The 17,496-nt window shown below is 35.9% G+C and overlaps 1 protein-coding gene across 16 annotated transcripts in view; it reads left to right on the forward strand.

The window, feature by feature from the left end:
• LTBP1 (latent transforming growth factor beta binding protein 1) overlaps positions 1-17,496 on the forward strand; it is a 201,462-nt gene that overhangs the window by 114,198 nt on the left and 69,768 nt on the right. For 6 of the 16 annotated variants that reach the window (XM_038176457.2, XM_038176458.2, XM_072035666.1 and 3 more), the window contains 4 exons: positions 7,780-7,902; positions 11,051-11,218; positions 16,027-16,049; positions 17,051-17,150. In XM_038176457.2, the coding sequence (XP_038032385.1) occupies positions 7,780-7,902; positions 11,051-11,218; positions 16,027-16,049; positions 17,051-17,150 (414 nt within the window). Of the gene's footprint in view, positions 1-7,779; positions 7,903-11,050; positions 11,219-13,834; positions 14,069-16,026; positions 16,050-17,050; positions 17,151-17,496 lie in introns of all 16 variants that reach the window. The other 10 variants (XM_038176452.2, XM_038176455.2, XM_038176453.2 and 7 more) reach the window with 2 other exon arrangements.

Raw genomic sequence — 17,496 nt, forward strand, 5'->3', positions numbered from 1 at the left:
ACTAAATCCCTTTGCATCGCCTCTCTTGGCTATAATGGGCATCAAACTCTTTAGGTTGTGTTGAGCCGTTAATATGTTGAAGACCAGTAGGCTGTGAAGCATTTTCATATTTGCTTACAGAAAAATCTGAGTCAAGTATTTCAGTAATGGGACAACTTATAAAGGAGGTTACTGTAGCTTTATGATGCACCCTGTAAGTCACTCAGCGTGTCTTACAGTAGCCATGCGAAGCATATTGTTTCCGCAATAAGCGGCAGGTATCTTCGTGTAAGTAGGCACAGGAATGTTTCCTAGGGCTGGATGTTTACACTTGGCATAGTTTGTTATCCTTGGAATAAGGATACTCAGGCTACGTTATGGTGTCACGAATCCTGGAATATAGCTGAAATGATTCACTTCCTGAAAGTGATTGAGTTAGGCATACCATTGCTCAAGGAAAGGTAGGAGAACTTTGCACAGAGGTTTCCAGTAAAGAATCAAAGTAGTGTCAAACAACAGCTATTACAGCCCCAGATTGCTTTAATCTACTTTAAAAACCATTTTAACAGTTGGAGAATGCAAGCAGAGAATTGAAAGGTAGTACCTACTGCAGCATTTCCTCCCTTCCAGCACAGGTTTGTTCCATGCACTGACCTACAACAGAGGGGATACCCTTTTGTACACAAATACCTATACATGAGCTAGAGTAATACCTTCTGTTATAACTGCTTTGTCACTTAAAATTTAAGTACTGCAGAACAGAACTTGGTTGAATATCTAACCTCTTATCCTTTTAAAGTTTTGTTCCATGGATTTCCTTCTCAGTTTCCAGATTTCCCCAATGTGCAATGCATGTAAGAGGGCTGAATAAATAAATCATCCAATTACATACTTGAGTAAAAGAGACTGACCTTCATAATATAGACTGAGGTGTTGAAAAGCCACTGAGCTTTCAAATCTTTAAGCAAGGAAGAACTGTTTGGAGAAAAGTAACAAACAAGGACTAAGTTATTTTTGAGCAGGTTTGGTTTTGCTTTCTTCTGGACTACTCAGTCCTTCCCTAAATCACAGTTATTGGGGAAAAAAAAAAAAAAAAAGTTTGTTTTGTTACCTGCTGCCTGTATTTAGACTAATGAATTTTCATTTACTGTTGCAAAATTCACAACACATAATTCCAAACGTGTGTGATCATGGCTAAAAACAGGTCAGTTCTTTACCTGAATGTTAGCTGTTTGTGGAATGGCCTTCAGGTAATGTGCTTTCAAAAAGCAGTTGTGTTTTGGAGTATTTTTAATATGAATACTTGAAGATTGACTTACCATGAACAGAAATGAAAATAAAATTTCTTCTTGAACCTTTTTAGAAATCAAGGAGAAAAAGCCATGAGTAAAGTAAATTACATTTCATTATTTTCAATCCAAGGAAATTTTCAATTTGCTATCTTATCCACACATTTCATCTTCCAGTTATTAATATATGTAAAGGTTTTTGAAGATTAAACTATTTTTAGACTTGCTAAAGCTATATGTGATGATTACCATGGTTTATAAGAAGTTCAGTGTTGGTATTTGCTTATACAAGCACATGCTGTCTTAAACCATTCCCATCATCCTCCTTTACTTCTGTTTGTTGGTTGTTTTTCTTTTCTTTTCTTTTTTTTTTTTCCTGAAGCAATGAAGATTTCTCTCTTCAAATAAGCAGGCAAATAGTTAAGAAAAGGCTGTTTTAGCTTTTTATTTTTTTCCCCAGGAAATCCAGTAGGAAAGAAAATTAGTAATGCATTGCATTTTCTGAGAGCAGGTTCACCTGACACCCAGCAGCAGTCAGTAGATGTATAAAAATCTGTGGGAAGGTGTCAAATGCTAGCTGTCATTGAGAGAGTTTTAAGTTTTTAGTGTGGAATACTGTGGGATAAATCAGCAGTGGTCTGAGTGATGCAGTTGCCGTGTCTGGCCAGGAGCACTGCAGTGGCTCTAGAGGAGAAGAATGGTGGCTGCCCTCACTGTATATCAAGGTGTGTGCTTAGGTGAGGGTATAGAAGGAGCTGGGACACACAACCTAACCTTTACACTCCTACAGCACCACTGTTAAGACATGGGTTATGGCAAAGCATCTGTGCATTTGCGTGAATGCATGAGAGCAGAGTCACCTGCAAATACTCTGGGATGGCACATGGCTTCCACTGCCACCTCAACAGATTCAAAGCAAAGCTTTTATTTCTTGTCAAGCTTTCAGGGAGAGGGACTACTAAAGAATAACAGCAAAGGGTAAGCCTGTCCTTTGCAAAATGACGTTGCTTCTTTGTTGCCAATGGAGTCATGCCAGTTTATACTCATTGAGTAGGGTCAAATCATTCACATTATCAAGCAGTAACTCTAACAAAATCAACACTTTATCAATTCATTAATTATAAATAACAGCACCTACTGTGAGAATTTGGGGTAGAGCCATGCCAGGTGCTGTGTGGAAAAGCTCCTTGCATAACCTTTTTTTTCTATTTCACTAACAGACTTTTCACCAGAAGAACTTTGCTGCTCTGTTTTCCTTGAAAACTGAAAATTAGTATTTAGTTTGTCTTTGGAAACCTTTATTTACATATACATAGTCTTATAGTAGTGCTACAGAGCTCCTTAAAATATTTCCACTGTGTACATGAGTTTTGATCAAATCACTTTTACAAATGTGCCATCAGTTTGTACTTGAGCACAACAAAACATTATGAATGGTATGAAAACAGTCATACCAAATGAATTTGCATTGCAACACAATATTTAAAATGAAAAATTTAAGTCCATATGCACACAAAAAAAGGAGAGGGATTAAAAAAAAAATCTATTAATTTTGAACCAGATTTCTTTTCCAGCTGCCTGAACAAGTTGATTCTGATGCAATTTGCACAGCTGGGCAGGCTGGCAGGTGGTAGGAAACATTTTGGGTAGGTGACCTTTTACCACAAACTGAAGTGAAATGATAGACCATCTGGAAGGGATTTTTCTACACAAAGTTTTTAAAGACTATTCTCACCTGTTTTTATGTTTCTTTTGAAAGTTTGAAGTTTGTTATCAATTTGTGGCTTGTTTCTGTTGGATCCCTCGATAGACTTGTGAAATTCAACATAGAACACCAGCTCAGTAATTCTATGAGCTCATTTAGAAAACATGAACTTGGCAAAGAGGCACTGAAGATACAGTATAATTAAGTTACACCAATACATCAGAACATCAGAAGTTGGACAAATTTATTAAGAGTAATATCCATATCAAGAACTGTGAAAAACTGCAGAAGGAACATTCATTGGTATTTGCATACATTTTAAGCTAGTGATTGTATGTGGCAGTGCCCACATTAAATACAGAGTGGATGTGAATGGGGTCTCCAAACTGTAGACGATACAAGACAATATTTTTAAATACTAGACATACAAGAACATTTCATCGAGAAAGAGTTCTAAAGCAGAGATAGTAAGAGCAGCATCTGTGAATGTCTGTAGAACAGCTGAATCATTTGGAAAGGAAGATGATTGTGTTTTTATGAATTATAGGACGATCACCATCTATCTGCAGTTTATACACTTTAGTAAATAATGCTATGAAACCTTCACTTAGTAGGCAAAACTCCAAAACACAACTATCACAGAGTTGTGACCACAAAATGGATTTGATACATTCCAATGCCAGCTTTTCTCAGCAGTGATAAGGAATAAAGTTCTGAGCTTTTTTTTAAAGTCATTTCTACTTAGATGTTATTGATGTTATTTAAACTCAATTTACTTTAAAATTCGTAATTACAGTTTGTGTGTATAAAGACTTAAATGCAAGCTATGTTAATAAAATTTTCATTACAAAATCGAAACAGTACAGTTTTGCCACTAGGTATTCAAGATCACTCAGCTAGTTGGTCTGTGACCTGTAACTGGAATTTACTGAAGTACGAGGCCGGATTATGTGCCCATTTCTACAGGACAGATTGTTATTTTTTTTTCATATCATTGTATATACATGTATTCCAGTTCAGTAGCTAAGTTATTCAGAGTTTAAAAACTTCTTGAGAACTGGAAAAACACCTAATAATTATACAAAAGTATAGGAAATGGTTCATTTGAGTAGTGCAAGTAATGTTAATATGAAAATGATAGAAATTCAAGTTAGAAAGCAGGACTCATAACTTTTTTTCCCCTCTTATCTATCTGTGTCTTTACAGGTTTTCCTTATTATTTTTATATGCCTGTGACCTCTCAGTATTCAAATAAAATTTATCCATGTATAATTGACTGAGTTCCAGATTCCTTCAAGCAAAGTTTGATGCAAACATTGAGTAAAATCATCATGTAGTAAATGAAAAATGCATCATCACTGATTTTAAATATTGAAACTATGAATGTACTCATGAGAAGCCATATAATCACATTACTGAAACACACCTATAACTGTGCAGTTATACACATAGGCAGGAAAAGAACCAAATTTTGCATAATGATAACATACAAGCAAATAGGAATGTGTTTTAATGGTAAGCAACCATGTGACTAGGTCTTTCCTTGAAAATAATAACTTTAAATCTGAAATCAAATTAATATTATTTAAAATCAGTTGTCTTTTTCACTGATTTAAAACTTAAATGTCATCTTCACTAGGCAAAACATTCCTGCCAAGTCTGCATTCATAAAGTGACAAGAAAAAGCAGTACGATTTGTATGTCTTTGGGAAGATATCTTATATTTTTTCCAAGTAATAATAGATTACTTTTACTATAAATAAAAATATATACTTAGAATTGGTATTAGAATTTCCTTTCTTTCAGAATAAATCAATCTCTTCTAAATTGTTTTCAAGGACATAGTGCTTCATCAAAAGCAAGTAGAATTTTTCCTTTGCTTAGTTTAGTATTTGAGGACTGATCTAAAAACCCAAATTGTCAATATGTAGAAACTTCAATAGTGGATTCTGAGTGTTACAGTATTTGCTTTATGTTAACTTCTAGGTATTTCATAATAATCTCTTTATGTTCATTGTTTTGTCAGACGTTTTGAAAATACAGAGTTGGCAATATGTCCATTCCTCCTGACAGCTCTACAGCAGTGTCAATATGTTTCTATTTAGAAATGTTTCAATGTTTTTTGTTTGTGAACTGTTAAGATTTGTTAAATTCATTTCCTCTCAGTAGTCACAAAAAATATGGAATTGAAACAATGATGGTATTTCCTTCTGGAATCAGTTGGCACTCTATGGATTCCTTCAGTCCTATTTGGAGATTTCAGGACAAAAGAACAAACCTACTTAGACTAATCAATTAAAGAAGCTGTCTAAAAAATGTCAAGTACATCAGAAGTCCAGCTTACTAAATCTTCTGTATTAGTGAAACCCATAAATAAGATACTGCTCTGCTTATATGGGACACCTTCCTGCTCAAAGATTGGATGAGTTAAAGGTAGACTGCTGCAGGAAAAGACCTTGAGAGTATTTCAGTACTTTTGTGCTCTTTTTCTTATACTGTTCTCCTTTTTCAATAGTCTACTCCCTCTGAAGTCAGAAAGTCATATAGTCTGGGAATTTCACTGAAAATTCCTTTGCGGCAGAGCTGATCTTTTATAATTCATGTGGTTTCCATAATATTTCATCCAAATTTATAGGATATAAATTATCACTCTTTGTCACATGTGGCTAAGTCTGTAGAGGTGAAGTTGATCCAGGTGGTATCAAGATTAGATTGGGTACAGTCACGGAAGAGCTGAAGGATAAGATCAACACAATATTTGGAAAAAATCATAGCTGACGTGGCAACTTCAAGTCCACTGTACTGTGAGTTTAAGTTGTACAGCACTGCATGGGGACAGGTAACTAAACTTCTGGAGGAAAATAAAGATAGTAATGTGAAAGATTCTTCAGGTTTCCAAAAGCCAACACCAGAATATCTGTTACATTTAATATATTCAATTCATTATCATCATTGAATGTGTTGAATCAGGCAGCAACCTACAATGTAGTCAAATAAAGCTGTGAAGGGTTTATAAAAACTAAGATGAAAGGTTATATATATGTATATATACACATATATATTCGATAAAATGATCACTAATACTTGATTTCCAAGAAGCCGGATGAAATGTCTGACTTCTGCTTGAAGCTTGTTTGCACAGCAGTGTAGGCATTTTTTCTAGCTTAGAGTTAGGGAGAAAAGTCTTATGTAGGATTAATGTGCATAAACATTTTAAAGTAGACCTATTTCAATGTGCTGCTGCTATTTTTTCTGAAAGATGAGACAGGATAGAGACAAATTAAGGGTTTGTGCTTTTTTACCTAGTTATTTATTTTAAGGATTTTCATTATCGGTGCAAACCTACATTGTTACTGTCTCCTGGTATAAAATCCTAGTTTGGCTGACTTGGTTACAGCTGGTATCCAGATGATTGTCAGACAGGGCCTATTTGAAGAGTAAGTGAATTATAAATACCACACCAGGTACGATTAAAGGCCTTAATCCCAATGTGTGGAGTGTGAGGAGAACGATTCACTGGAACCCTAAAAGGGACAATGATACAGCCAGCCTAGTAACAGCAAACTTTTATCAAAAAGGTCTTTGCAGTCATTAATTATTACAAACTATTGTTCCTATCAGTACAACCCTTTTCCTTGCTCAGATCTGTGTTCTTTACTCTGTGAAGAATTTTCTTGCTATTCAGGTGGTAAGCTTTTTAGGTCAGAGATGGTCTTTTTGTGCTCAATGGACCTTCAGGCACTACCACAATACAAATAATAAAAACTGTATTAAGTGTGTCAAGCAATGTTCCATTCTATATAAAATGTACCACATTGATCTTTTTTTTTTTTAAAAAAAAAAAAGCACCACATTGATCTTTAAAAAAAAAAAAAAAAAAAGAATTTTATGTGAATGTTCTTGCAAGTTGTGTTTACATCATCTGCAACCCGTGTATTGTGTGTGAGTGCCAAGGTTTTGGTAGTGGTGGGGCTGCAGGAGTGGCCTCTGTGAGCAGAGCCCAGCAGCTGCCCCGTGTCAGCTCAGAGCCAGGGTCTGGGGAGATCTGAAGATCTGGCAGGAGCTGCCACTGATAGGGGACCCGTGCTGGAGCAGTTTGCTCCTGATGGATGGACCCCAAGGTATGGAGCCATGTGGGAGAAGTTCTTGAAGAGCTGCTGCCTGTGGGCAGCCCCCGCAGGATCAGTTTGGGAAGGACGGCATCCCGTGGGAGGGACCCCACGTGGAGCAGGGGAAGAGAATGAGGAGGAAGGAGGAACAGAGATAAAGCATTAATGATTGATATTAAAAAGATATATATATATTTGTTTCTCACTGTCCTTTCTGTTATTAAATGACAATAAATTAAATTAATCTTTCCCAAGTTGAGTCTGTTTGTCCCGTGACTGTAACTGGTGAGCGATTTCTCTGTCCTTATTTCAACCCAGGAGTTTTTTTCATTGTATTTTCTCCCCTTGTCCCACAGAGGACTGGTGTGAGAGAATGGCATAGTAGGCACCTGATGACCAGCCAAGGGTAATCCACTACATCAGGAAAAGGGAGGGGGTGGTTGATAGCATATAGTCAAAGCATATTTGTTTTTTAATTCAGAGTACTTGACAATGATATATAATGGAAAAAGATTGTATTATTTTCTCAGCAATATTTTTAAAGGTAATAAATTTTCAGTGTGGAAAAAAATGTTGCTCAATGTGTTAGCTGGTAATAGTTCTCCTGCACGTGTTTGAGAAACGATCAGGTAACTCCTGAAGAAAGAAGAATATTGATGTGCATTTCAGTATCTGATTATTTGAAATTTTTCCACAGATATTAATGAATGTCAGTTACAAGGAGTATGCCCTAATGGTGAGTGTTTGAATACCATGGGCAGCTACAGATGTACCTGCAAAATGGGATTTGTGCCAGATCCTACCCTCTCAAGATGCATAGGTGAGTAATAGCGTCGATCAAAGATACTTAGTTGTAATCCGTATGAAGAATCATATAAATGGCCCCAACTTCCAAGCTGTTCCAGTCCTTTTTGTTGCCCCTGCCTCTTCATCTCAGTTTGTTTGCTTTATCTAGTCAGTGTTCATGCTTCTTTGCTGTTTCTGTCCTGGAAGCCTTGAACTCCACCAGTTGCCATCAGGCTCCTTGCCATCTCTTCCTGTTTTTCCTCTATCAAAACCTTCAAGGCCCCATCCAGACTCATTGTACACTCTTGAGTTGTTCTCACCAGTGTGTAGTTCTCTTTCCCCAAATTTTTCTTTCCCCTCTCTGCTATTTCCTCAGCCCAAATCACCTTTGTGGCCTACCCTCTTCTCTTCCACTTCTGCAGCTTTATCCTGTGTAGTTTCCATTGTGGTTTTATAGAAGGATGAAAGGCACCTCCCTCACATATCTTTTTCCTTCCTCACTGGCAATTCAGCAATCCTTGCTGTAACAGCACCAGAAGCTATGGGACAGCCTGGACAGTATTGCCTTAGATTTATTAAGCGTATCAAAATCAGCTTGAAGCAAAGAAATGGATTGCAAAATACATTTTAAATTGTTTAAGTTCAAGTAAGTTTAAGTAAGAGAAAGAAATTCTTACAGTGTTAAGTGTCAAGGAAACAGATAGGTATTGCTCTTGCCACTACTTATTGTCAATAAAATGAAATTTCTTCAAATGTAAACCTCATGATATGACCAAAAGAACATGAATTTTATTAGATATCATTTTATCATTTGTGTCTGTTTTCAAAAGGAATATTTTATCTTTTGTCTCAATAATCTGACATATTCTCACAGTGGGATTTTATGTGGTAGAGATAAGTAAATTTGAACAATTTCCAAGAGAAGAACCTCTGATTTCTTTATAATGTAAGATAAACTTCTGTGTTCCTGTAGCAAGACAAAATGATACAATGAAATGGTTCCATTACCGTGGCACAATACCTGCTTTTAACCAGAGTTTTAGTAGGCAGTACAAAAATTATATATGGACAGTGTGCCCAATGGAGCACTGCACAGAGCTCTTGGTTAGCACTGTCTGGAGCTTGAAGTGCATGCTATGAGATTTAACTAGAAGTTAGCACAGATGTTAGGAAGGAAAAGTAAGACAGAAGAACAATGAAAAAATACAATGTTTTTACATATCTGTAAGTCATGGGGCATAAAAAAAAAGACGAAGAAGAAAAAGCAATGTGTATGATTCAGCAGCTGTGTAGTGTAGACATATACCGGAAAAATGGTTGTGTAAGTCATGGGCCACTACAGTCTCGCCCTCTGATTTTAACCAACTCTCCAGTGGCCTTTGTTGCCCCTCTCTCATGTTTGTTTTTCCAGAGATGCAGATATTTCTGAGAATGTACTTAGAAGCAGAGTAGCACTTGAGTTTACATACTTTGCACAAAATCTCTTGAATACCCCTGGAAGAATTATGACCCTAGTAAGACAGCACTGGAATTTCAGCGCTTGCACATAGTCTAAATTCAGCTGTTCTGGAATCAGGAAGATTGAGCATTTCATCCTTTTTGCATCCATTTCCAAGTATGCATATCTGTGTTATGCTATCAGCATCTTTCATGAAACTATGATCTTACAGCTGTTTTACTCTGTTTCAAATATTACTTTTTCCTTCTAAAGCTAGGTAGGTAATATCTGAATATTACCAGATAGTTAAAGTAAGATTAGATATCCAGATAATAAAATAATATAATAATATATACCTTTTTTTTTTTTTTGTAAAATTATTCCATTGTTTATTACACTATAATATAATAATAAAAAATATTTTATTCATCTCCAAAGTTGTAATCTCTTGCACTTGGCTTAGGTGAAGTGTAATCAAGCTTGGAATAAATATTTAAGAAACTTTATTTAGTTGCTTGTAGAACTGAAAAATGAAAGCCTATAAGTAAATGAATTGTAAAGATGAAGGAAACACCCTTCAGGGCACCAGGGAACTAGAGAAGTACTATACAGTCATGCTGACAATTAACAGATTAATGTGCTTGTGTGTTTTTCCTGCTACATTTACTCAACATTCAGCCAAGGATGATCTTTGGTGCATTTTTCTCCTGATTAAGAAGGATTAGAAATTCAGAAAGAATTAGGGGAAGGAAAAAGTTGTGAACAGCATGAATGCAAATATTTTCCTCTGTTAATCAGCTTTTACTTGGTTTGAGATCAACTACCTCTGCAAGAAGAAAAGAAGGCCTAGAGAACAAGTGAATTTCTTCCTTTAATTTTTTTTTGGAAGAGTATAAGTAAAAAATACATCATTTCCTAAGCTCCTTACCTATCTCTAGATTTATAAAATATAAAAAAACCTGAAACCATAGGTGAATTCTTCCTTTTTTCACATAATAAACTTATTCTAGAGGTTAATGGCATTCAATCGCTGAGAAAGTTTTTCATCAGTTGAAGAATTTAGCACCGCTTAATTTAATCCAGAAAAAAGGAGCTGTTTTTCATTTTTCCTTTTGCACGTCATGTTGAAACTCAAATATTCTTTGTACTTTGGGGGTTAAGAGACTGTGATACCCAGGACTGTTAACTGTATGTGAATGTGGATGCATACATTAGAAAGCTGGATGGATGTTACCTTCCTAATTACCACATACTAGTCATAGTTTATGGCCTTTGTCTCTTCCACGCTAAACTAAATGTAAAACAAACAAACAAACAAACAAAAAAAAAACTTAAATATGTAATTGTCTCTTTAATAAAAGGTACATACATATATAGTTATAGCAGAATTTTCCAGAGGCTTTGTAGGTTGTCGCCACTGTATATTGCCAGTTACTTACCTTAGTCATAAGCAGTTGAATTTGTGTGCAGGTGAGGAAGCTGATTCTGGCTCTTTGTTGTGGCAGCATAGCAACTGGTGGTTTGGATTTTTTTTTTCCTTTTTTCCTTTAAAATACATTTTGATCTAGGATGGCTTGGAATCTAGGAGAGTTTGATGCCAAATCAAAATGTATTTTATAGTGTGATTATGGCTTGAGATAGGTGTTTGAAATAAAGCTTTTGTAGAGGACAATATTAATGCAAGGACAAAATTAACTGGTATTGGAAATGACCCGTAACATCCTCTCTTCTCCTGTCATTGCAGCTGATAGTCCTATGGTTGCTGAAGAGAAAGGACCCTGCTACCGGTTTGTTAGTGCAGGAAAACAATGCATGCATCCTCTTTCTGTTCAGCTCAGCAAGCAGCTTTGCTGTTGCAGTGTTGGCAAAGCCTGGGGCCCACACTGTGAGAAGTGTCCCCTCCCAGGAACAGGTAAGAACTGCCCATTAAAAGTGTAAGCTCTTGCCCACCTCATTTTTGTTACACATGCTTTAAAAAAATATCCAAGAATCAATTTAAAAATAAACCAGAAGTGTTCATCAGTAAATTATGACAGTTCTACTGTCATGATTACTATGTGATAATAGAATAATAAAACGTATACTGTCTTTGCGCACAAGGATTCATAATTTTAAAAAGTGATTAGATCAGTATTATATTTTGTCCAAATGTATGGTCAAATTAATCCTTTTTAAAAGCATAATTGTTCATTGCTTATTGTAATACGTATGATATCCAGCTTGTTCAGTGTTTTAACACAGGTACTTTTAATCCCCTCTTACTGAAGTTGCTGCTGCATATGTCACTCATAATACAAATTATGCATTTTTGTGGAGTATTGTATAAAAATTCAGATTTTCAAGTAACTAGTTGCTTGGGGAAATCCACAGCTAATATAAGCAGCATGATGAGAGTAGGGGATGACTTACTTTTTTAAGCTAGGCACACAGAAATGGAAGTGACCAAAGTTTTTGAGCATTTTAATTGATATTTAAAGCCATTATATCCTGTGTGACTGCTAGGTTGCTAGCTCACTGATTAGGATTTTAAAATTCGAGTTCCCCTTCAGATAAATAATATTTCTATGGCCTTTTAATGCAGCAAGAACATATTCTCATCAGATGACTAGCAATTTAAATGCAGATGCTTTATGTCTATGAGAATATTGCGTGAAACTTTATGCCCATCTCCATATTTACATTCTGGAGCTGAGAATATATCTTTTTTTTTCTTTTTTTTTTCTTTTTTTTTTCTTTTTTTTTTTGCCAAGATGACTGCTCTCTTGTTATAAAAAAATCCACTGGATATTGTGTGCAATTGATTGTCTTAGTGACTTCTCTTAATGAAAAGACTTAAGAGAAATCTGGGAGTAGAAAATTCTGATGAGCTATGTGGGAAAAACTTTTCCCATTTCATGGCAAAATTCATGATTTAAAAACATGTTCCTTTCTATAACAGGTTAAATTCATAATGATCTTTCAGAGTTTTCAATGAAAAATGTGTGAAAGTGGGATATTCCAGAATGGGGTAATGTATTTACTGCAGCATCCCATGTTAATTTAAGTCATTGGATTAAAGAGTCAACATCTCTCTCTCTGATAGCTTTTAAAGTAGTATGAAGTAGATCAGCTCTGAAAGACTAAGAAATTTGAGATACATACGCAGCTGTTGAGAACACTTCCGTGAGCTATCTTAGAACAAGGCTCACATATCTATTCTGCATTTGAGAGAATATGACCCAAGTGAAGATTTCCTACATCCTGGGTATGCATCTGAAGGGACCAGATTTCTTACCCTCAATCGGGTGTTTTTGTGGCAAGTTTTGATATTAGCATTTTCCATCTAAAACTGTTTTGTTGATCTGAATCCAATAGATCAATTTCACCCTTAATCTTCTCTATTGCTAAGGCACCATCTGAACACACTCCAAGAAGTGTAGGATCTGTAGTAGAAAATCTCTAATGTATAGTTCAATGACTTCATTTGTGGGGTATCTGTAGTTAGTATTTCGTGTTTTTAGTTTAGATGCTAATTCATTTTAGAGCATTGATGTGTTTTCATAGCAGAATTTGGTGAACCTACCAATGTCCCACTCTGCACATCTCTTAAGAAGCTATAAGATACATCCCATCAGGCACTTGTGAGGCTAGATCTATGGTATTTCATCCTGACATAGCTTTACCTAGAGCAATGAGGACAATGAAGCCCTGCCCCCTCAAGACTTCTGAAGGCCCCCTGTCCATGACAGGAGTATAGTTATTGTCTTTGATGGGAACAAAGGCTGATCTGTGTTTCTTTTTCATTCTAGTCTTCCACTAGGACTGCAAAGACTGATGCTCATGTAGAGCAGCTACAGAAATCAGAGCAGGTGCTGCTGCCTGACTTTCATTACCTTTTAATGTAGCAGCCTTCTAAATGAGATTATTTCCCTTACAAATGAGATTATTTCCTTTCTCTTCCAGTGTTGATTTGTTTTTTTATGAACCCCATCTTGCTTTAATCCAGCTCATTAAGGTCTTTGGAAGGACTCTGTTCAGTAGAATTTGCATCAGGGCTGGTATGAGACCTCTGGTGTAGTCAAATGGGATCCTGTGAACGAATGTTGTTTCTGATTGATATTGTTCTGCTCCTCTAGTGCAGGGGTGATGAGACTTTCTTTGGTTTCTACAAAAAGGAAATGATAGAAATAGTAAATTTCATTCCTTATACAATGTAAATGATGATGACAATTTGCATATTTAAATTTGTACTCGGCAAGGATATACTGTGTGAAGAGGATTAATAAAAAAGAATTGATCTTGATAGATCATATAGAGTAAACGTAACTGAACAAAGAATGAACTTCAGGGAAACCTTCAGGCAGAACTTGCTTTTGACAGAATGTTCAGTCATATAGTATGCAATGCATAGTTTGTCTAAATATCTTTTATAAAAATGTATATACAATAGCAGATGAAATTTATTAGTGGTTTTCATTATATTTTCCACTATGTCAACATATTGCACTTTTAGACTCCTAAAAGGAATATTTTCCCATCCCAAATCTAGCTGCTTTTAAGGAAATCTGCCCTGGTGGAATGGGTTATACGGTTTCTGGCCCTCACAGAAACAAGCTATATCATCACCCTGCAGTTAGAGTACAGCCACCTGTCATTGGCAAGACCCCGATTACTCAACCTGTTGCTAAAGGTACTTCTCCTCCACCTCTCCCAGCAAAGGAAGAGCCAGTGGAGGCACTGACCTTCTCACAGAAAAGTGAGCCTGAGATGGCTGTGCAAGAAGGTGAGAGTGGGAAAATTTAGTCTTTCTATATTTCTGTGCATGTGTCTTCGATGATATGTTTCTTTGCACAGTAGCTGTGTACAACACAAAGAGGAGTCGCTTCCCACAGAAGAGCAGTCCATGTCAGAGAGCATATTGTGTTACATGCTGTATTTCTGAAGTTTGACATATAGCTCCTAGCAGATGCAGAGAACACCATGGAGAGAGAAAATGCTTTAGCCTGATTAATTTTTATGATAAGAAATAGTAAATACTTTTATGAAGGTGTTTCTGAAATACAACAAAGGGTCCAACTCTGGCTTTGATTTACTAGTATGTGGGGTGGTATAGATGAAGGGGTTATCAGCATCTTCCTTCTACACACTCCTGTAGATTAGCACCACCTGATGTGGGTGTCCTTCACTAGCTTGTGGTCTGGTGTTCATCCCTGCAGCCGTGCACTCCCTCAGCTGGACCATGCCAGATCAGCCCCCCTATGCTGGGCTGTTTAATAATCAGTTGATTCCTCTACAGTATTTCTCCAAGGCTTTGTGTGGTTTTCTACAACCCCTTCAAAGAACTTCTAGCAGCTACAGTTGTCCTGAATTTAAATCAAATGCAGAAACAAAGACAAGCTGAAAGTAGGACTATTGTAAATGCATTGCCAGCAAACTTGGCATGATCTAACTGTAGGCAAGCAGATATATGTTGTGTATGTTCCTGAAGAACCTTGTGATGATACTGAATGCATAGCAAGCTGTTTCCCAGTAGTGCCTATAATACATATGTCTGGCTGTTATTAGAAAGAGTTTCAGTCAGTTGACTTCGCAGAATTCTGTGCAGTGTGGGTTACTTTCTTGTTAAAATTAATACTCTAGTTTTGCTTTCAAAAGAAAAATAGAGCTAAACTGAATCGTGTGAGAAAATAACCCATTCAAATATACCTGTAGTTGATGCAGGTTTATATTATCTCACATAAACCTTTGGGTTTTTCTGTGTTAAAAAGTGGTATGTCATTTACTAAAATATCAGTTGAGTAATTAGAAGGGTTGCCACGTTCTGGTAAATCTTAGAACACAGGGAAACTGAAGAAAAAAACTTTTAGTTTAAAAAAAACAAACAACTACCTTTACAAATGCTTGCTCTAAGTCAGTAATGACACTCATAAATGTTTGAATTTTATATTCCATTTTTGGATATGGTAGAATTTTGAATTTTAAAAATTTTATTAGATCTAATCAGCCCACCTGCTAATACTAAAGAAACTGAAGTGAGAAGGTTAGAAGAGAGGTTTTTTTTTTTCAATTTCTCTTCTGTGGAAAATGTTGATTTTGAAGAGAAAGACATTCCTACAAGATTTTACAGGAATATATAGATTTCCATCTCTAAAAGACAAATTAAGAAATGCAAACTGTGGTGGAAAATGAAAGCCTCTATGAAATTTCTACCCCTCCTTCCTGGGGGAAAAATAATAATAATTTTTGTGGGAAAAACAAAACAAAAATACTTTTTCTTGCATAAATAAAATGCAAATGTTAAGCCTTTTTTAACAATAAATATATAATAAAAAGGTTAATTATATACCATTAGGATATTAATTTACCTTTAACATAAATGCGGGTGATGATATTCTGTGGAAGGAATTTTAGGAGTTTAATCAGTTAGTAAGTTCTTAACCAATGAGTTTCTTGAATTGTTTCAAACGAAGAAGATTAGAAACCTGTAAGAAAGGTGACTATTAAAGTAAATAATGATAAGCATTGGTTGGTGCATGGAATCTTAGTATGGTTTCAGGTTAGCTTTTGCATTTTTGTCAGGAACACTACTTTGAGTTTACATGATTTTGGGATAAGGTCAGAATCTGAAAGCTTTCTTTGATGGCAACAACCACTTTCCGATGTGATAGTAGTTTTAAATTGAATGTGTAAATAAGTGTTATGTGAAGACTGATTAATTTTCTTTTTTCTTTCTGGTTTTAGTGGCAACTGCAGCCCCTGATCAGGTAAAACATAATGTGATATATCAAGGAATTAGACTGCAGGTCATGTGTACAAGATGTGCTATGGTAACTCTGGAAAGGGTTTAGGGTTCATGAGGAAAAAACAACTCACTGTGGACTTACAGTGCAAATCCTGAGGCAAAAAGAGTTCATGTTGTTATTATATACAAAAACAGGCAGATAGAAATTAATCTCCCTTTGGTATTGGTAAAGGATCTAGTGCTGTATTGTTCTATTCAATTCTGGAGCCTTTATTTTAAGGAGGATATTTGAAATTGCAGACAGTATGAAGGGAGAGCTACTGGTACTGACAGCTAGAGAAAATGAGTTGGAGTGAAACAGTATGAAGTTTTAAAGACTATTTGCAACACCTGCTTAAGAGACTCATATTAATGCCTTATTTGGTTTCAGTAGTTTTTTGGTGTATATTCACCAAAAAATATTTTGGTGTATATTCAGTGCAGAAGAGCAGGTGCTTATCTGTTTTAATTCCTCCATTCTGGAGGATTTTGATCATCTCCACTCAAGATAACAGGATTTATTGGGAGTAACTGCAGCTGTGCTTCATTTAATTTTCCTGAAGTCTGACAAGCATCTAACGCTTATGAAAATAAGGTATTCAGTGCAATAGCTAAGAGAGAACTTTTCACAGTGTTCAAAGACTTACAGACATGTGACTATATACTTGTGTGAGCCTGTACTGCAGCTAAATACTGTTTCTAAGCAATTAAAAGACCAGACAATGGGAGAGCTATAGAGTGACAAAGCCAAGAAGCTCCATGAAATGGCTCCTTCAAATAAAATCAATGTTGAATTGTATGACATTGTTTAAAAATAGTATTCTGTGTTCTTTCATGCTTAAATTGCTGATGATTAATGATCTCCTATATGAAACCACTCATGGGAGAACGTTAGCAGTTTCTCAGGCCAAGAGTTTGTGGGTTGTTATGATAGCCAAATTAAAACAACGCTTTCAGAATGTAAATTTCTAATTATTCTTCTAGGAATTAGTTTCACTCGATCAAGAAAAGCAAATCCTAGAGCCTGGACAGCCCCAGCTCTCTCCTGGAATTTCAACAATTAACCTGCATCCACAGTTTCCAGGTAACTTGTTCTGTCTGTTCTGACACACAGAAAGTGTTTGCAACTCTTCAAAGAGTGGAAAGATAGCAATGGTAACAGATTAATGAAAAAAATGACTGCAGTTTAATGAGCAATTTTTCCATGAGCAGAAAAAAAAAAAGAAATCTGAGGTGGGAGGAATTGAGAGGTTGCCATTGGTTGGGTGACATGTAAGTCATGTAAAGAAAAGATACATTATAGACAAAAGTGATATCCTGGAGTATGTACATAAGAATTTTAATGTCAGCAGAGTTGAAGCCTTTATAACCCGTTCAAGAGGAAACTTTACGTAGGTGTCTTCTTGTAGATTTATGCATAGCTTTAGATG

Source organism: Anas platyrhynchos, chromosome 3, assembly GCF_047663525.1.
Source record: "Anas platyrhynchos isolate ZD024472 breed Pekin duck chromosome 3, IASCAAS_PekinDuck_T2T, whole genome shotgun sequence".
NCBI classification, from domain to species: domain Eukaryota; kingdom Metazoa; phylum Chordata; class Aves; order Anseriformes; family Anatidae; genus Anas; species Anas platyrhynchos.